Consider the following 21,017-nt stretch of genomic DNA (forward strand, 5'->3'; position numbering starts at 1 on the left):
TCTACAGACAGAAGCTTGCCAGCCAGTTTACAAAGACCCACATTCCAGGCTTCTCTCTCAAGATACAGCCTTTTCATTTTCTGGCAAGGAAAGGTGGCAAGCACAGGGCTTCCTTTCTCTTTTTTCCTTCTCTCTGAAATTTTTGAAAAAGGGGAATATGGGTGGCAAGGCATTTTTCTGTGCTTCGCAACTGTGGGAGTGTAACAAATGGGAAAATGGGACTCTTAGCCAGTGTGGCAAGTCAACAGTGGGGACGGAGCTGGGGCCCTTTGGTCCCAAGATGAGAGCAGCAGAACACCCTTTCAGGTTACTAGCAGCTCAGATTCATCATACAGTAGCCATTTCAGCAGCCTCCCTGGAAAAAGCCAGGGAGCAACGCAGTAGTCAGCAGCATGAAATCAAACAGACAGACATAAATACAAGTTATTCTCTAGTTTCCGAGGCATGTTTTTTGCCAATTGTACCTTTCACACCCTTAAATGTGCATTCAGTAACCTGCCTTCACCCGCACTCCTTCAACTGTGAGTCTTCATCCATGGGACATGTGTTTAGAATTTGGTCATGAAAAAATCTTAGGCAGGCTGGGAGAAATCAGTGGGTTACTTCTACCAACGGTACCTTTCCCTGGTTGGGCTGCAGGAGCTTGTAAGGGTTTGCCTTAGACTCATTTTTTTTTTCCCCCAGCTGTGTGGATCAGTGTTTCTGGTACAAAGATATATAAACTAGTTACTCACCCTTATGTCCCCTGCTCTTTCAGTGCCAATTAGAGCAAGAGACAGTGGACGAGCTAGAACCGCACCATCTGCACATGGGGAATATGCGGCTGACTCCTTCCTGCCATTTAGAAGGTGGAAAAATCCTGGTGTTGAGCAATGATGGAGACTGAGGGTCTCACATATCACCTAATCTACCTAGCCAGGTAAGATGAGAAAGCATTTATTAATCACCCACTCAAGCACCCTGCATCCCACCCACTCACAGTGGCTTTTGGTACACTGCACATCACAGCCTCTCTGCCCTTCTTTCTCATTTGGCTGCTAAAGGGAATCTGGAATTATCCCCCAGAAGTAGTAAAAACACACAATGTCTTTAATGCACCTGACTTGCTTAGAGAGCAGATGCATTGCTGTGCAGCTTAGGAGAGAGACCAGTCAGGTGCCTTACAGTGTGGACATCCCCCAGTCTGTCCTGCACCCTGTAACAGTCCCTTTTTAGTCCCTTTTCTCTTTTCTTTTTTGGTCCCTGTGACCCTTCCTAACCTCTATGGGACCGATGGAGGCCTTGCTGCTCTAGCTTGCAGTCAGGTAAGGATCCAAAGCAAAGGTGTCCTTTTGTTGTCATTGTTAAAGGAAAGGAATTTTTTCTTTTCTACCTAATATTTTCCCACATGGATTAGAAGTAAAGGTGAGGGCTAAGAGGTACGAGCAAAGTGGTCTCTCAGACTAGGGGGCAAGAGGTAAATTTGCTGAGCAGGATGGCAGGAGCGGTTCTGCTAAGTTCCCTTAGCTTTCCCACTCCACACTGTGCTATTAGCACGTGGTTTGGCAGAAAGGAGGGCTCGCATAGTAATACTCATATTGATTTTGTTTTTTTAAGTTGGGGCACTCCCCCTGTTGTGAGAAGTCACACAGACAGCCCTTATCAGCACCGATGTAGATCTTCAGCACAGGGATGGCTTAATGGCAGGGGCCCAAGCACACAAAAAGCAGAGAACCACAGAAAACATAAAGGGGACACTGTCAAAACAGATGGAAGTGTGCTTTCTGCAGTGTGGCTCTCCTCCATCCGAGCACCATGTGGGCAGATCTTTCCCCTTCCCAGCATCTCCTTGGCAATTAATGCAGTATCAATAGCAGGAGGAGGCAAACTAGGTGTTTGGAGAAAGAATGTAAATAAGCCTGAAAAGCTGTGCTTTGCTCTCTGAACCAGGCTGGCCAGCACAACAGCAAATTGCATTTCTGCTCCAAGAGACGTAAAGATGATTGCCAGTGAGACCTGCTCTCCACAGACCTAGAGCAATTCCTCTGGAGGCCTCCTCTCCAAACGCAGAGCAGTTTTGTGAGGGATTGATGGCGATTGCCAAAACCTCTCTGTCCTGAAGCCAGCAAGGTAAGAAAGTTGACAGTGTTCCCTTTATATGTGTAGATACACAGAGTCAGTCAGGGACCTTCATGCGCAGGGAGGGGAGGGGCATTCGCTCTGATGCTTCCCTTTGAAACAACAAAAACAAAACAGACAGACAGACGAACAGACAGCCAGGAGTATTACAGAAGAGTGGTGCAAAAGCCCAGGATAGCACACTCAGGTGCATCCCTAAGCGCACCTCAGTGCCAGGAGAGCACAGCCCTCCCACACGCACACACACGCACACCCCACACTACCACCGAGACGCTCCATTTCAACCAGTGTTTGGAGGTCAGTCCTTCCTCACGATACGTAGGCTTTTTTTTCTCTTAAAATCTGTATATAATATATATATTTATATTCTGTATATATATATATATTTATATATATATTTATATATCCTATTTACACATATTGCACACCGTCCTCTGGCCTCCTGCATTCCTGCCTGTTAGTGGAAACGTTTCCGTTTCTCTTCTGGATCTGACCCGAAGTCCCGGGACCCGATGCCATTCTGGAGATTTATTAGTGAATCCTTCATCTGCAAGACAAGAAACGTCTCCAATGTGCTGCTACCCTGAAGGTGACAGAGCTTCGGGATTTCTTTCCCCCTCAGTGCCTCCAGGTGCCTCCTTCATCCATGGAAAGTACTGATACCATAATATCTGCTTTTGGGGACTGGGAGGTACCAGCGGGGACTGAGAAGATGGGAGCCAGTGAGACAACAAGGGGCGAGCAGAATGAGGTACAGGATGAGTGACTCTCAACTTAGGGGACAGCAGCTTGTTTCTTTTATGAAGTGTTTCAAGCTGCCCAGCGTACAACTGGCTCTTCAGGCAATGGATACTAAAACTGCTGGCTCAGTGCTGTGAAGGGCCCCTGGAGAGTGTGTCCCCTTCATCCGTGTAAGCTACATATGAACCCAGGGTTAAGGGGAAAAATTTTGTATTCCAAATGGATTGCCAAGGTCTTACAGCGCCTAGATACAAGATGTGTTGTCTAATAAAAAGGTTTCGGCCCTCCAGAATTCTCTCCTTGACTTGCCTGGACCCCCCTGCGAGGTGAGAGAGAATCCATGGTATCCTGCGAATAGCCCTTGGGATCTGCTGCCCACCCCAGTGTCAGGAGACGGAGCTAAAGGGAGATGGGAGCGGAGGAGATGCACCTGACAGGCTGCAACAGATCCAGGTAACAACTGTGAGCAGGTGGCTGTGGCTGGGAGGACACGGTGACCCTCCACGCACAGCACCAACAGGCCGTGTGGTCTCACCTGGTCTAGAAGCATCACGGAGGATTTGATGATCTCGCGCCATTTTTGTAGCTCTGAGTCATGATACTTCTGCTGAGATTCTAGTAACTGGGCCCATTCTGTCTGAGATTGGGGTAACCTGTCAGGCAGAACATGAGCAAGAGTGAATCTGGGGAAACCATGGTCAAGGGGGAGCAAAGTGGGCTGGCAGGGGAGGGGGGCTGCAGCTTGCATCAATCTCTGTCTAATCCTTCCACCCTAAAGAGGCAGCATCTAGATGCACTTATTATTTTCCTAAATTGGATACCAATATTAGCCTGCCTTAATTGTGGTAATTAACAGCAAAGATGTGCCTTTTGCAGACGTGCTCTAGTGCGGCTGGAGCTGAACGCCCACGTGCCAGAGGGGGCAGAAGGCAGCACGCTGTCACTGCTGGGGAGGTGAGAACAGTGAAAGGTGGCACCAGGGCCCCTGACAGGGACTGCAGTGTGCGCTGCCGGACAGGTACTAGCCTTGTGCAGTTTGTTTGGATTTTTTTCATTTCCCTAGACATGCTATGTTGGCCATCATCTCAATACCACGCTTTCTTCATTCTGAGTAACAGCAGCACCAGTTCTCTCTGTAGCGGCAGCCAAGTGTAAGTACCAGCCCCCTCCCCTCAGGCCTAATTAATCCTCCACAACAGGGCTGGAGGCTGCTGAGTGGAGGTGGCTCAGCGCAGCTGCAAAGCTGTCTGGCCACTGACAGGAGGATCCCCAGGCCTGGCTGCCCAGAGCTGCTGCTCAGGGCCAGAGGAAGGACGTCGGTGTGCCCGGTGCATAGGTGGAGCTTGGCTGGGACGAGGCGAGGATAAACTCCGTGGAGCAAAGCGACGCAAGGAGCGGAGTCGAGGCAGAGAGCACAGGACTTGGCGATGGCAGGAAGGCGCTGCAGAGGCACCCCTCTCCCCTAAGAGGTAGGGTTGTTTTTGTCTGCCCGCAGCTTTTAAGACAGCTAGCTCTCTCTCTACTGCTTTTTCTTGGGCCTTGCTAGTTTCTAAGACAGCTAAATCTTTGTCTTCTGCTTTCATCTCTTGGGCTTTCCTTATCTCTAAGAGAGAGGGATCTTCGCTGCTTTGTCTTCTGCTTACCTCTTGGGCTCTGCTATTTCCTAAGATAGCTGGATCCCTCCTCTCTTAGCTACTGCCTGCTGTATACACCTCCTAAGCTCTACAGACTGTAGTGGAGACTTTCAAGTCTCCTACCCTGGAGGCTAAGCAGAGCAGCTTAAGATGGATGGCCTTCCTAGGGGGAAGGGAGAGCTCCCCAAACTCCTCCCTGCAGCGAGAGCTCCCTCAAGTTCCTTCTTCTAGCACTGTAAGTTAACAGCCTCATTGGTTCCCCTCTTACCTTGGCAAATGGGCAGAATGGGGGCACCTCTGCCGTGCCTTCCTGCCACGTGCCGTGCTAACTGCCTCACCTCCACTCCTTGCGTCGCTTTGCTTTGCTCCACGGAGCTTTATCCTCTCCTTGTCTCAGCCAAGCTCTGCCTACACGCCAGGCGCACTGCGGTCACCTGCCTGTGGCCCTGCGTGGCAGCTCTGGGCAGCCAGGCCTGGGGATCCTCCTGTCCAGGGCTTGAGGGCTTGCATCTGCCCTGCCCAGCCAGCTCCTGACCTGGAGATTAAACAAGGACATGTTAAGTGTGACAACCAAAAAGCACTGCAAGTGAAAAATGGACCCACTCCCAATGGTCAGTAATCCTAGACTATAATAAATAGCTCTGCTACTAATAAATGTTGTTTTCTGTGTCTAAGCAGAGAAGCCACATACTTAGATTCAGAGTGGGTTGGGGCAGTGAGTAGTCCCCCAGACTACTTAGTACCACTCCTAAATCTCATTAGCACCCAAAGATAATGTCCTCAGAGCCTCAGACTGAATGCTTCTGAGCACACCCCACCTTGGACCCAGCAGATGGATTTGGTCTAATCCACAGCAACTGCAGTTACAACACAATAAAGTTAACTGTGCAGGGGGGAAATAGGGCTACCCACCCCTATAATTACAGTACATGCACATTACAAACAGCATCTAAGTCAGTCTGGTATTCATACTGAATACCATAGTCAGTAGTGGTCCAAATAAATACCAAGACTGCCATAGGGAGATAAAGCAGGAAAAATCACTGACTGGATCTGTGGGAAAGTTGCACAGCTATTACCGGTAAAATAGCAAGCCTTCCCTAACAAGAAGTGGAAAGCCCATAACATAAGACAAGTAACACGCAAACTCTTCTGCTAACTGTGTGTAAAGTCAAGACAAAGTCAGCAGAAGAGGGAATCACTGCAGCTACACAAAAGGATGTCCAGAAAGGGGACATAAGACCAAAACACCATAGCAAAGGGGATCATGATGTTCCCAATTTCAACTGCTGCCCGCAGAGGAGAAGCTGGTCAGGCAGGACACCTAGCATTTATGTACAGAAAAGGCATTCACCTAAACTTGCCAGAAGGAATTCAAAACGCCAAATTGCTGGTCATTATTAAACAGCTCTGGGCCATCAGGTCACCACTGTAAAATGCCATCTACCAAAAGGTGCTCTGGAGGGCACCCTGGGAAATGCTGACTGGCGCTGACTGGCAGGTCCACTTCACCTCTAGACAAGATGGGGGAGTCTATATAATAAAAAACGATCCCAACATATACTTGTCAGCGTGCTTTCTGCAAAAGGAAATGGGAAATACTGCCTACAGCCTTGAGCTCTCCTCACCTCAAATAGCACACACCCAGCGGACAGTGTAATGAAACAAGATGTTCAAAAAGCCTTGGGCAAGGCTCCACACTATCAGTTATTAGAGAAACTAAGTCAATCTGCAATGACATTTCACTGCTTACCATCTAGTACCCCTCCAGGGAATGCTTAGGTCGTTATGGAGCACTCTGTCCTCCTAGTGCGCTCTCTTTTCCTCCTATGTTGTAACAACTTGCTGATAGCTAGACCCACACCTTTCAGAAATCTTTCAACAATTAATTGTGTCACAAGTCCAAATTCTTATCTGGGTACAAAGAGGTTTCTTCTAAACACTGCTTTGACTGTTTAGAGTTGAGCCATCAGAGAAGGGGAGGTGACAACCTTGGCCCAAGATTACAAAACATTTCTTTGTACAGCCTGTGTCCTCAGATAAGTGGGACCCTGCGAAGAAGCAGAGGTTGCCTTAACTTGCTCTCTTCTGCTGTAATTGTTCAGCACTTTGGATCAGGAAATACTGGGCAGCCCCATAGCTTCAGCTATCTACCCACTTCATCTGTTACACACAACAGGGAAGCAATCTACCAGACAGCTCTGAGCTGTGGTGTCCTGGTAAAGCCTCTAACATCTGTAGGAAACATGCAAGAAGAGGCAAAGACAAAGCTGGTGTGACAGTACCTCTCCTGGAGCCGCAAGCCCTGCCATGCTGTGAGCGTCTGGGTAGTGTACTCCAACATCCAGAGTTTGTAGAACAGCATCATATTGAGAATGACCAGCAACACCAGACTGCAAATAAAGAAAAAAAACAGTTTACTGTGAGCACTGCTGCCCCACTGCCTGCCTGTCACACGTGGGGAAACATCCAGAGCTTTAATGAGGTTTCTGGGGCCCAGGTCCACGCTGAATGTGAGTGGGAATTTAATTTGTGTAAGGGCCAAGTGATCAGAACCCAAAACTTCACCATGTGGGAGAGATGTGTGAGCAAGGACAGACGGACAGGGATGACAGATGGATGAGACAGGCTGGCTGAGTGGATGTGCTGAATGCAGAGAAAGGTGGGGAAATGGGAGAGTAAAGAGGTTTTAAAAAAAAAAAAAAAAAGACAGTACCTGAAACAGATCCTAATGGGAGCAGGGAAGAGAAAAGACGGAGTAGCTGCAGGTTAGAAACAGACTGACAGAGAACGGGAGAAACTGGGCTGAGCAGAGAAGGTTTATAGACAGTACAGAAGATAAATGGCAGGGAAGAGGGAAGAAAGGAATAGGGAGAAAAGACGCCAGAGGAAAAGAAATAACTGGGCTTGCGATTAACGGTGGAATTCACCCAGGAAAAGATGAGCTGTGTGTGGCTCCTGTGGACATGTACAAAGCGCCCATTGCGGGGCACTAGCACAGAAATGCACGTTGCACACATCCTGCCCTACCCGCTCCCACCTTATGCTAAGGTGGGAACACCACCGCAGGCTGGACAGCCACTGAGTTTACCAGATACTGCCACGCTCCTCTCTTCCCTCCTCCACCGCCACGCATGCATTTCCACTCTCTTTCCCAGCGCGAGTGGTGGCTCAGGGAATGGGCTCAAAAATAACATGCTCGTGCCTGTCTCAGAATAGTGCAGCTATTCTGCTGGAAGAATGGCCTCTCTATAACCCAGCTCAGGCAGGCGGATAGCAACCGGCCAGAAAAGTATTCTGAAAACATTACAGAGAGCTCCTTCAGCACTCTAAGCTAGTAGCCTGTAAGGAGAGAGCATCATAAAGCGTTTGTGCCTTGCTACCCACCTGTCTAGCCACAGAAGAGAGCACCAGGCTGTCTACCCAAAGCATCTGTCACTTGGCTTGTCACATTTCTCCAAGTGCTCTGGGTCATTGCTGTAAACCTCTGCAGTTGTCGTCCCCGTTGGGAAAAGGAGATGCAGAAAGGTGCTCAATTTGAGACGGTAACTAACCTCAGTCTACCACTCTCAGCTTCTTCACACCTCACTAAAAAGTGAGTGGAGCTTAAGAAAAGAATGAGCACAAGTTCTGCTGTACCTCCAGGGTTAATATCAGGTTCTTAGTTTCCTTAATGATGGAAAGAAACCTGCTATAGCTGGCCTGCTGCTGTAGATTGTAGTTCTTCACAGCACTGCTCCGGCTACCGCTGCAGCACTCACCCATGAAAGCTACTGGCAGCCTGAGACACAGCGAGACCATAAACACTGCTGGGTTGTCCGCATTTATACAAGGGCCCCATGCCCGACTCACTCCGAGCACACATCCAGCAAGTCCATGGCTAGCAACTGGGAAAAGTGGTGGCAGAGAAAGGACACAAACTAAAGCATAGTTCTTGCTGCCGAACTAGTGAAACCGTGCCAGTCTCTCTTGCCTCATGTGTTTCTATTCTTACTTTGCAGATAGCATCTTCAAACAGTCCAGCTCCTTTCTGAGATAGTATCTCTCACCAAAATCACTGCCCAGGATCAGACATTGCGAAGTACCCAAATAGGTTTTGGCAGTCCAGAGAAAAGAACAAACAGACTCCTCACATACACCAAGCCCTGTTGTGGTAGCACGGTAAACTGCTGGAGAGCTTTGCTTGGTCATCTTTCATGATAATAGCTAGCTTGTTATTTAAGTTAGGAAAAAAAAATAAAAAACACAGTTTTTAGATGTCACTTTAGGTGAAGAAATTAATCAAAATCTCTAAAATAAAAAATCCTCTTACTGCTTGTCAGATTTTGTCTAACTGTTGACTTGCCTCTCAAAACTGAGGGAAAGAAGAGACTTTAAAAAAAAATAAATCTGGAAAAACCTACAGAGCCAGCTCAGTGACTGGCTAAGCACTGGCCAAAGCTGGGATCAAGCCAGACGAAACAGCTGATGGAACATTTGGGGGAAATTTTAATTCATTCTTTTCTGCCTGTCACTGTTTTACTCTGCTGAGTAAAGCTTGGGACCAGAGAGGAAGTAGAGAAAAGAAAAAAATGGCACAGGGGAGTGCAGGCCACCAGAAACATGAGAGGACCAAAGTAAAGGTAGAGCAAAAAAAATTACTTACACAAAACTGATGACGAGGAGCAGCTTGGAGACACTCTGCAGGTGGAAGCCACTGGGGCTCTCCTCAGGGATGTGCCGTGTCTGAGTGGAACCTAAGGAGACAGATGGGTTTGTTCAGGCTATGAAATGCTGCCCAAAGGGAAGGGCAACATTTTTCTTCTACCCACCCCTCCATCTTACTCAAAAAATCATAATGCGTCCATCGCTCTGCAAATCCCTGGCCCCTCTGCCCGTTAACCTTCCATGAACACAGCTCCAGTTTGTCTCTGGAGGTGTCCAGCTCTCCACCCCCAAGTGTGAGGTCCCTGCAGTCCCTCACCTGCCACATGCTTGATTCGGTGAGCAACCTCCTCATCCGTGGGGGTGGTGACGGGACTCAGCACCTCCTCCAAGTGCGGCACCCGCAGGTGGGGATGGGCCCGTTTCCGCCGGCGGACGGTTGATTGCTTGCTCACTTTCTCTTTGGGGGATTGTCGGTGGACCTCAGCCAGGTATGTGCTCTCGGTTTTGGTCAGTTCACTTTCTGCAGAGGCAGCGAGGAAAGAAAGCATTTAATAGAGATGGCACCAGCCTTGCAAAGATACAAACCCCTGGCACGGCTGCTGGATGGAGTTCAGCTGGGCCAAGCACCCTGGTGGGGTCTGAGGTGGCTGTGCTGGGGTACGCACTACAGCTCCCTTACACCTTCAGCCAAACCCTGACCCCAGACTGCCTGCACTCCTGTCAGAGAGGAGCTGATGGCCAGCAAGTACTACCAGCTGCAGTGGCAATGACTTTGGCTGGCCCTGTTTAAAAGCCCCTCTGAAGCCTAGTCCCCAGAAGGCTGGCAGCAGCTACCACGCCGTTACGCTGCCTGCTTGCAGGGAGGCACACACAAACCGTAAGAGTGTGCCCCTGTCGTGGCCGCAGCTCCAGACCTTGCCACTCTTACCCAAATGACGGAAATAATCTTCTAGGCCGCTCCAGAAATTTTTCTCGATGAAGGATTTCACCAGCCCCCATGGCTGTTTTCTGTAACGTAGTTCTGTGGAAACCCTGTGTGGAAAGGGGAAAGTCACTCTCAATTTTGCTTTCAGGAGGTTACATAAATTCACACTCCTTTGTCAATGTATATATAAAAAATAATTATGCTCACACTTAGTTCTGACACGGTTTCAGCCCTTTGTGTTTCTAGGTGGAAGCACTGCATGAGAAGTCCTTCCAAAGGCAGTGGCAGGAAGGCCTCAAAAGGACTCCCAAGACCTTCAGCCATGGGGCGGGCAGACATTTAGATTAATTATCAGAGCAAAACACAAACACCTCAGTTTCCCCTGGTACCAAATTCCACTGCTTGTCCCCCAAAGTGCTTCTCAGAGGCACATTCTTAGTGCATTTAGTTTGTTTTGTATGGCAGCTGTCCCTGCTTCAAAGAAGGGGGCAAGAGAAGTCTGTAAATTCTTCTCCCTGACCCAAATGTAACTCCCGCAACAGAGAAGTGGGGCTTAGTTCTCCCCAGCCCCTTCTACCACTCCAGAAAGAAGCACTCCCACCCCCAGGTGACTTTAGATCGTCAGTAAAGCTGTTTATCCCACCAGCAGCGTACCTGAGTCGGCTTTTGTTTCTGGCAACACGAGTCAACGTGTAGCGGTTAATGGTGTAGAAATAATCGTGGTAGGGGACGTCGTGAGTTAGCACCTCTGCATCTATGACATAGCACTCGCTTTCTTGGCTGGCTTTGTACATTGTCTGTATAAAAGAGCATGCAAGGCAACCGTTAGGCTGGTCAGAACAAGGCTTTGATAGGCACCTTCACTAGCACTTCAAAAAACAGCTCTGCCACAAACAGGAGACCGTGCCCATGCACAGCCCCATCTCTGCAATTTCTCCATAAACAACTCACCTTTTGGGCCGGCCTACTCAAGGAACCAGAATGTCTCGCTCAGGTGTTTCCAAGGACATACTTCAAAAGGGGCATTCAGTTCCAGCAGCTGAATCCCCAGTTTTTTGTCTCAGATACGCAGTTACACTGTCACACGAGGACCGATTTTGTGGGACCTCGTCTCACTGAACTAAAGTCTGGCTTGCCAGAGAGCAGCCCCATCTAAAATGAGAGCTGAGCCCGCTCTGAGCAGAGGCGCTTTCTAGCCTGAATTACTCTGATTCTAAACAACAGAAGAGCACGTCAGACGTTTCTTTAAAAAAAAATGACATGAAGAACATGAAGAGCAGCAAGCTCAAGACAAGAAAGCAAATCACAGACCTGTTCCTACAAAGCATACCCCTGCTGCCCTTTCACATACCTGCGTCTCAGTGACAGTGGCAGTTTTGGGGGCCAAAGGGTTGGTGAGGGTAATGGTATAGAGGATCACTCTGGTCTGATTGCCATTTTCTTCCTTCTTCCAGGGATGAAAAATAATATCTGAGAGGAGAAAACAATATTCCATCAAAGTAACTTAAAGCAACCTCAGGTCAGTTCCCTAGTAAAAGCATAACCAAGCTCAGGAGAGTATTTCCTTTCCTCTAGAGAGCTTGGCTGCAAAAGTGCTAGAGCTCAACTGAGTGTGAAGGAAAGGTCTCCTGTACTAAACATGGTCACTGCAGGGATGAGGTGCATCCTCTGCCAAGATGTGATGGGAATATCTCTGCCTGAGGCTGTTTTCTGGTGGCTTTGCCTTGACTTGGCAGAATCCTGCAAGTCTGCTACTCAGAGGGCTAAGCAGAGCAGCTGTAGAGAGCCTCATTGTAGTATGGCTTCAGACTGAGATGTGCCTGAGGAATTAGAAATGTGGGGAGAATTTTCCCCTCTCTCAGTATATGGAAAGGGAAGGAGGCTGATGCCATCGCTCCTTTTGCAAACCTGCAGTTACAGGGAAAGAAGGGCTGCAGGATGCCCAGGAACACTCTGCATCATCAACTACACAGTCTGTGCCAGTGTCTGGAGTAGAGCTAGAAGAGCTTTTTCCACAGGATGTTAAGCCTTGAACACAAGATCAGGCCGTGGCTGATATTAAGAAAAAGACAGAGAATCTGATTCTTCCACAAACTTACTTAGGGCTCTTAAAAAATAAACCCAGATAGCCAAACAAGGCTCATTCTACCTGCTTTTGATTACTGTCAGTACAGGCAGGTGCGGTCCCAAGACCTCACAATATTACCCAATCCCTCTATCATCAGCCAAAGTTGCACCTGCAAGGCATGTGCTCAAGAACTAGAAGCTGAGCCCTGCTCTGTGCCTTGCAGGGAGCACAGCCTCTGTCAGCGACTGGGCTTTGCCACCGGCAGCTTACCAGAGAACCGACGCTGTTCCATGAAGTCTCTCTGGAACTGAGAGTCCGTGAAAAGCAAGTCATACAGTTTGTCCACGCTGAAGTTGAACACTTCATTCACGTACTGACGGCCATTCAAATCCTCGTAAAAGGCCTGGACTTCACCTGTGGGGAAACAGGCCCACAAGCCCATGATTCTCTGTGCCAACCTCCCAGGCTGTGCTTTTACAGTCCAGGACAATATTTTACAGTATTTTCCTTTGTGAAGAAGGAACCCAAAGGAAGTGCTTCTATCCCTTTCCCACCACTGATCCCAGGACAATACTTGGAATATCAGGTGGGGTAATTAACTACATGGCATTATTTTAGGGACAGCCTTACAAATATCCCACAGATTCACTTTCTGCAGCCCAGGCCAAGAATTCTTTGCATCTTCTGAACTCTTAAGGCCCAGAAAAAGAATTCAGTATTTGTTGCCCCAGGCCCTCACTGAAAGAGACAGGGCAAAACACGACACCAATGGAAGGGGTTTCTCCCTGCACACCTTCATCGTGGGTCTCAGACGAGTCGCTGAGCTCTGTGGGAATGTCTTCATTGTCATTGAAGTCCAGGGAAGGGGAGTTCACAGGAGCAATGATCTCTATCTTCTCTCCCATGATATTTGCAATGCCGAGGTCTTTTTCCACAGGACTCTCTGCTACTGCCTCCTCCTCTTCTGGTAGCACCCCATCAAACTGCAGCAAGGACAGAACATAATGAAGGCAAGACTAGCACCTAGAAACTGGTGGTTATTTCTGAAAACTATTTACATCTGTGGGCCAATTTTCATACCTTTGAACATTTGGCCTCAATGTGGCTGGAAATTAAATAATGGAGAGGTGGCAGCTTACCATACAGTATTTGGAAAACACATGGACATATTAGACCACTTCCTCTCAAAAACGTATATATGTATAATTCAAGCTTGGGACATATACAAGGCTTTTTGTTTGTTAGACAAGCGCACAAACAACACAGGTTTTGTCCCAGACAAAAACACTATACAAAACCAAACACTGTACAGCTAGGAAAATCTGAGTTCAGGTTATATTTCAACAAGGTCTGCCCTGCCACAGTACCATGAAGGTGCACACTGCTTCCTAGGGAACGACTGGAGCCAGAGGAGGAATTATAACCCCTTTATCTTCAGTGCTCCATTTCTTTTAATCTAAAACTACATGTGGGAAAATACCCTTGCTGCTGAGAATCCTAATGTACTGACTTTAGGTCAGGCATGGTTTACTTACTTTTCCTTTGGCAAATGCCATGCCCTCAAACATTACTAACACAAGGACCATGGTCAGCTACAGTGGAAGAGGAGCTTTAGGGCAAACAGTCGCCTTGTACATTCAAGCACTGCCAGCGAAATCCCCGTGAAAAGGATTCCAGATGCCACTGCAGTGGAGGAAGGACACTTACCGAGGCTGGTGCTTCGCTGCTTCCTGTAGATGTCAACGTGCTGGCAGTGACAGATTTCTTTGGCAGCTGAGGGCTAGCTTCTGGCTTGGCCTCCATGCTGCTCTTTGAGGAACTGTCATTGACTTCATTCTCTTCCACAGGGATTTCTTCACAGTAGCTGAGACGCCACAGAGAACACACGTTTTTATGTTTACCCCTCTCAGTACAGCTACAGCTGGACACACAGAGCAAGTAAGAATATTTCTATGCAGTTTCCAGTGTGACCGGAATCAGAAACGGCTCAGTGCAGGGGAGATCAAGCCCAGACTTTTCAGGTGTTTGTACATAGACTGACAAGCATCAGCACTCATTGACCACGTAACACGCTGTCTGGCCCAGTGAATGGGGTATTTTGGCATTTACAGAATCGCTCATCTACTTCAGCAAGTAGAGAGGCAACCATTTCAGTTCCTACTGATTTCCATGAGGAAATGGTACACTTTCAGCTTTTTAGCCCTTAATCCCTAAGGCCAAATATTTTCCCAGAACCCAAAATCTCTCACTGGGAATGAATTGCAGTTTGAGGTATGCCAATATATAAGGACTCTTGCTCTCCTGAGGCCATCTTTTCTTCATGACAAGCAGATTTCACTCTTCCGCACTCACCCCATTGTGTTGAAGTCATCATCAGGAGGCACATAATCTTCATCATCGCTGGTCAGACCTAGCTCGTTCCCATAACACTGGTGGACAAAGTGCCAGAGCTCCTTTGGACAGAGAGGCTAAAAGAAGGAGCAGAGCACAGGGTACATTTTCACCTGAGAAGACTAAAAGATAATGAATATGCCACACTTCACACTTAAACTGGATCTCACACTGCAAGTGTTAATTCAGTATTGCCTAAACAATTTTCATGTTTGACTTCTGCAGTAGGCAATGGAAGTGAACAGCACTGAGGATTTCTCGTTTTTCTCCTCCGCGCAGCAGCTTTTTCTCAGTATGAGTCAAACCCCAAAACGCTGGCATTTTGATTGCCATCAGCCCATTATTTCTTTCTCAATCTGGAATTATGACTGTCAGGAATATTACATTTCTTGCCCTGAAAGCAGAAGCGAGAGGTTCTGACACATCCTGCTGATGGGAGGTGAGAACTTTCTGATGGACTCACCTCTTCGGAATTCCAGCGATGCCACAAGGTGGACTGAGTGTTACTGGGAGCCTGGCCAGCCCCATGGGCTGCAGGCATACGTTTATGTCTTAATACAGTGAGGCCAAGTTGGCACAGAGATTGCCCTGATCAAGTAGTAAGAGGCCCTTTTGCCAAGTAAGCCTTCGCTGCCAGCTCAGGTTCTGCCCTAAAATCTGACTTTGTTATTTCTCCAGGTCACAAGCTCAGGTTACCGAAGACACTGTCAGAAAGCCAACAGAAGGCTACACCCGGAGCAGCACAAGAAATGAGATCTCCCACCACTACAGTGCTGTGCATGTAATAATGTAAGCAATAAATCTGTGTTTTCTCCCACATGTGTTTTCTGCTGTGTCTCCATTTAATGTCTCCTCTACCACACCAAACCCCAACATATGTTGAGTTTTTCTCCCCTTCAACTTTGTTTAAATGAAAACTACCTAAAGATTACACCTGCTGGGAAAACTATCTGAAACAGCAACAAAGAGAAACATTTCCTGCTGCAGTTTAAAATCAAGAAGGGTTACTACTGGGAAAAGACTGTATTGTATCTCTGGTTAAAAAGAAAAAATGAATTATCAAGACCTTTCACAAAAGCCCAGCTTTTTACAATGCAAGTTCGTTGATTCCCACATGACTGCATTCTGGAACCCTCAAGAAATGGGTCGGTGAACTCGTGATTTAAGTGTGTGCTGCATGGATGAAAGGAGATGGATTTTTACCCGCGAGAAACTTATGACCAATGACAAAGATTTCTTGGTAATGAGAAAAAATAAACCTAGTGAACTTTTTCAGAGTTGCTGGCGTAAACTTTTTTCCATAGTTACTGTACGTGATAAGGCAGGAAATTTTTAATCTAGCTCCTAAAACTAGCAGTCAAAAGTATGGAAAACACTCAAATGAGAGACTTTTATCCAGAAACATATCCAGCTGTTTTACCTTCTTCCCCCATACACTCTCTTTAATTCACATGTTAGCAGAAAAACCACGCTAGGCTCTTTCTCCCTCCCTCCTGCCAGGCGTGGATCCTTCATTTGGCAAACGAGCTCCCTCAGTGTTTCCTGCCTTTATCACTCCAAATCTTAGTTCCTGTTTGCCATGACCTTGAAACCAAGGGCGCTGAATTTTGTAATAAACTTCAAAGGGCCGATTAAATTACAGCATCTGATAGCAACATGAGCTGCCCAATGCAATTTGATCCTTTGCCTACTAAATACTACCCCAATTTCAGGACGGGGCATTCTAGCACTTGATTACTTCAGCATCCCAGTATGGTATGAACTCAAGCCCTGAACATCTCCAAATGCTGGCAGCCCTGTACGATCAGTTTGTGAGTCTTATTCCTGGAGTGAGGCCAGAAATACTCACTGGACATTGGAACAGATACTCAGAACCAAATATAGGATATACGGGGTCTTTGACATAGCAAGTGCATATCCTTGCTTTATTTTAAAATCCAACCTACTGAGCCTTTACCCAATGCACCCCGCACCCACTATCGTGTTTGGTTTTGGGATGTGCTGAACACATGCTTCTTTCCTGGCCTATCTTGAACTCCACACTGCTGAAGAACAGACGTCCTAAGAACTTTGCCAGTGCAGTGAGCTATTTCTGTTGCATTTTGAACTGCTTTCTTCTAGGCTGTTTCACTTGTATTACAGACCTGAACAATCTCCTTCCTGATTGCTTCCACACCTCAGCAGAGGCAAAGAGACATCTACTGTGTGTGTAAGATGTGTCTGTGGGTAGACAGAACTCCATGCAAAAAGAGACACTTGCACCTGCAGCTACGTACCTGCTCCACCTAAACACACACGTACTTACTGTCCCTACGTCTTTTTTTTATGTATATATGCTTGTCACAGGTAATGTGCTTCTGCATAAATCCACCACCTCCCTTTCATCCCCCCCAACACTGAGATGCTGGTCTCTGTACCTTGTCAAGGAGAGCGTTCTGCCAGAGTCTGAACATCATCATGTACGTCCTGTCTCGAGCCCCAAAGGAAGTAAAAAAGTGCTGAATGGGAAGAGATGGAGAGAAAAATCAGTTCAGAAAAGGCCCAGCAAAGGGATGAAGAGGCACACCTGCTTGGATCATTTTCCAGAAACAGCACACAGAGGGACTGAACAAGGCACACAGCGCTGCTGCTCAGCTCCTGGGCACAGACTGAAGTCCATGGAGACTTCACGGCGAGGCTGAGCGCCTCTCAACCCACAAAGCTGGTCTGAGCACAGAAACAGCTCAGTTAGCTGTGTGCTACTACATAACCCAGATCTTCTACTTCCTCCATGCCCACACGCGGGCTACATGAGTTCCCGACTCAGCTCAAGCCCCAGGTCTGCAGAAGCTCTGCACCCAACCCTTTTCCATTAGTGCTTTCTCCCAGGCCCCACGTACCACAAGCAGTCAGTTTGGAAAACTCCCATGGAGGTGGTGTTAACACACTTACACTCCCTTGCCCCTGACACCCACAAAGTGCAGGCTTCAAGGATGTACCTTTTCAGTGTCAGTGCAAACTTGGATGGCATTAGGAATGAGCCGTGCTGTTTTTTCCTTGGTCATCGAGCAGATATCCTTCAAGCGAACTGTCAGCTACAGTCAGAGCCATGCAGAGAGGGGAAGGCAGAAAAAGAAAGCAGGTAATGAGAGACACTGGTGAGAAAGACGATGGAAAGAGTGCTTTTAAAGTTGTCAGCAAATATACTGACGTAGAACACATGCTCCGTGTGCCAGTCGGAGAGCCTTACCAATGTCTCCCAGCGGAAGATGTTGCTGTAAAAGCAGATCCAGTTTTCAGAGAGGTAGAGGCGGCCCTGCAGGAGAATGTCTCTTTGTAGTGCACATGAGTAATCTGTGGGTGAACAACACATGGTAATTAAGGAGCATCAAGATGAGAAGACAGGGCAGCCTAAACGTGAGGATAAGCAGCAGCACCAAGAGAAGAAATTACCTGACACAATCCTGCAGAAAGGATTGTAAGCCAGAAGGAACTGAGCCATAGCTGCTGTTCTGCCCACTAGGTTACGATTTCTCCCAAGGGCATGCCACAGACAATCTCTCTTAGAGGTAAAACTATCTTGCCTTGTTAGCTGGTCATTCAGTAGCATTCTGTCTCCACATTTTAACCTGGGTTTTCCTTCTCACCTTCTAGCGTCATCACTCATTTCTCTCCCAATTTAAGCCTACTAAACAATTTCTAGTCCTCTGCTAGTCTGTGCGTATTGCAACAGTGTGAGACATGGTATGAGATCACCAGTTACATTAGATAAAAGAACAGATGCAATGCAGTAGGCAATTGCTAATTAGCTGCAAGGCCAAAGCCTAGATGAACACAGGAAGAGTCATGAGTAGGGAGCAGCAGGGATGTACAAAGGAGCTTGAAAAAGGGAAACTCAGGGCCATGCATGTTGAGACAGGCAACCCTGACCAACTGAGGAAAGAGCTCAAACACTAACGGGTTTGGGGAGCACTGCGGAGGAAAACATACACCTGAAGTCAGCAGGAGACAAGGCTGTAGCTGATACTGATCAGCTGTGCTCTCCCTGAAGTGAAAAAAGTGAAATCCATTAGAAACAGTGAGGAGGGGGACTGTCTGTGCACAGGAAAGAGACAGTTCCTTGGTGACAATCTCTTAGAAGAGGAAAAAGCTGCATGTACGTGTGCTGGATTTCCTCACAAAATCACGGGCCAGCACAAAAGAGCACGGCACAAGAGGACGGTCCTTACCTACAATGAGACGCTCCGTGTCGGGAAGATGCTTGAAGAGTTTCCTGAAATCTTCATTCCGTTGTTTGTAGGTTGGACTCAACACCTGCAAATAACAGAGCGCCTGTTAAAGAGAGGGGCAGGCATGAGTACAGAGAAACGGAGTGGGAAAGCAGGAACACCTAGGTAAGGAGAAGGGGGGTCAGATGCACTTACAAAGCACGAGGCCAGGAGCTCCCATCACAGCAGGCACAGGTGGGAGGATCTGGGATTTAGTGCATTAAGTGAGAGGAAGAGGAGAACCTGACTTGGAAGAGTACGCACAGAGCAGAAGGCCTATGCCTTTGTCTGCAGTGCAGAACTGCATGGAAGCTGCGGATGCAGAGGAAATCCCTTTTCCTGCAGTCACAGACTGTACAAGGTATGATGCACGCCCTGTCTGCAATTCCTCAGCTAGCTGCCACTCCTCAGCTCTCCAGGAACAGCATCGCAACCCCGGGCCATAGGTGCTTCAGTGTAGCTGCAGCCCTGCCAGGGGAGCTCAAACGATCACTGTCAGCTCAGGAATAATGCAGTCATGCCCTCTCCTCTCCCCGTCGAGTGCTCCACCTGGCAGTTAGGGAACCCACAGCTATCTGCTGGTATAGGGGGAACACCTCTGTGGGGTGCAGAAGAGGCTTGCACAGGGACTTGACTGTGTTTTGTGTTTATTCTGCAGACACCTGGCCTCACGGAAGGCATCAAATAAAACCGCGCTGTTGGCTGGAGGGAGATCAGGAGCTGGCTTCTTTCTGCTGTTTACTAAACTTTGATGTGACTCTGTCCCAGGACCGACAGTTCTAGCCAAAGGCCACCTCCTGCATGCCACGCACGTGCTGACAGCAGCTCAGAATAGCCAGAACTTCTGAAGGCAGAACTGACTGAAAGAGAGGCAGGTACAATTTCAGGAGGCCCGTGTCTCTCCTCTAATCTCTCCTGCTCTTTCTCCCACAAACGCAGGGAAGGCAGAGCAACCTGGGGGACAAGCTCTTCCCTCCAGATCTCACTTTCCTCTCAACAACCCCTTCCTACCTCTTCCAGCTGCACAACACTACTCTCCCAATACAGAAAGGTGGGCATGCATCACAGCCTCCAGCAAGGGGCCCCCAAATGAATGTGATTATAGAAGGTAGTTTCTGGTTGAGAAACTGCGGAGGAGTGCTGAAGGGATAGGAGGAATGTGAAGGTTATTAGCCTTACAAAACTGTCAAATGCTGTCAAAGAAAAGAAAGAAGCACAGACACCCCCACCCAGCTCCCCCCCAAAAGCATTCCCTCTTCCACACATCATTTCAATGAACTAACGAACTAGAAACAATACTTTTTAACATCTTAGCACTTCAGATATTTGTTTCAGACCTGTGGGCCTGAAGGAAGGTGTCTTGATTCCGAATAAAATCTACAAAGCAGCAACTGACAGAAGTATCATTCCACTTACCAAACTTCTAGCCTGAATATCTGGAAAAGACCTTGGCCAGAGACGGGCTCCAGTAAGAGCCTAAGCCCAAGATTTCCTGGGACAAGCAGAGAGGATGGGAAAGGAGGGAGGAATAGATTATAATCAGTGCTGAGCTCTGGGTTTAATGCGTTACAGACCAGACTTAGCTGTTCTGTCTCCATGGGGAGCCCTGCTCCCTTCCCTTCCCCACAGCTGGGGATGTTCTGACCCGTCCAAAGCCTGCACTGCAACAGACGCTTCTGCTTAGCACCAGAACTTCTGTTACAGCGAAAAACAGCTCAGTTTAGAGACACTCACAGCTAGAATTTCATCTGATCCACTGCTGACATACTCCTGGGACAAGTCGACAAGCCCGTCCAGGTCCGAGAGCAGACTTGAGAGCTCTTGATGCAGCACAAGATCCCAGAGAGCCTCGCACTCCGGCAAGGGATCCATAGCGTCCCCTCCGCGCTCGCACAGCTCCCCGTGTTCCCAGGCAGACTGCTTTTCCTCTTCCTGCTGTCACCGCTTCTTGTTTAGATTCAAAGTCGAAAGAGATACAGCAGCTTGGCAGGAGTTCGTGTGCCTTCCCCTGCTTCCCCACTCGCGTTCAGGTTGTCTGCCCTAGCGGCCTCTGCAGCTCTGAGAGGGGACTCGCCCTGGGGAGGACTTTTTCCAAGTGGCTCATGAGGATAAGCGTGCTGGCGGGCAGCGTTTGCGCTCTTCTGCTCCTGTCTCACCCACTGCTTGCTGTGGGTATCCCTTGAAAAAGGGCTGCAAAAGCGCCGACAGCTCAAGAGGTCCCAGGCAGGTTGTGGAAGGCGTCTGCG

The 21,017-nt window shown here is 48.1% G+C and overlaps 1 protein-coding gene across 5 annotated transcripts in view; it reads right to left on the reverse strand.

Annotated features, from left to right (window-relative positions):
• Nucleotides 1-751: 751 nt before the first annotated feature.
• GRAMD1B (GRAM domain containing 1B) overlaps nt 752-21,017 on the reverse strand; it is an 81,072-nt gene continuing 60,806 nt past the window's right edge. For all 5 annotated transcript variants that reach the window (XM_050715055.1, XM_035555749.2, XM_035555746.2 and 2 more), the window contains 16 exons: nt 18,733-18,817; nt 17,754-17,857; nt 17,503-17,598; nt 16,942-17,022; nt 14,486-14,601; nt 13,841-13,997; nt 12,927-13,116; nt 12,404-12,547; nt 11,417-11,535; nt 10,720-10,862; nt 10,069-10,172; nt 9,457-9,660; nt 9,139-9,229; nt 6,779-6,886; nt 3,395-3,512; nt 752-2,665 (listed from right to left, as the gene is read on the reverse strand). In XM_050715055.1, the coding sequence (XP_050571012.1) occupies nt 2,576-2,665; nt 3,395-3,512; nt 6,779-6,886; nt 9,139-9,229; nt 9,457-9,660; nt 10,069-10,172; nt 10,720-10,862; nt 11,417-11,535; nt 12,404-12,547; nt 12,927-13,116; nt 13,841-13,997; nt 14,486-14,601; nt 16,942-17,022; nt 17,503-17,598; nt 17,754-17,857; nt 18,733-18,817 (1,950 nt within the window). In that variant the 3' untranslated portion in view covers nt 752-2,575. The remainder of the gene's footprint in view (nt 2,666-3,394; nt 3,513-6,778; nt 6,887-9,138; nt 9,230-9,456; nt 9,661-10,068; nt 10,173-10,719; nt 10,863-11,416; nt 11,536-12,403; nt 12,548-12,926; nt 13,117-13,840; nt 13,998-14,485; nt 14,602-16,941; nt 17,023-17,502; nt 17,599-17,753; nt 17,858-18,732; nt 18,818-21,017) is intronic.

This window comes from Cygnus atratus, chromosome 22, assembly GCF_013377495.2.
Source record: "Cygnus atratus isolate AKBS03 ecotype Queensland, Australia chromosome 22, CAtr_DNAZoo_HiC_assembly, whole genome shotgun sequence".
Classification (NCBI taxonomy): Eukaryota; Metazoa; Chordata; class Aves; order Anseriformes; family Anatidae; genus Cygnus; species Cygnus atratus.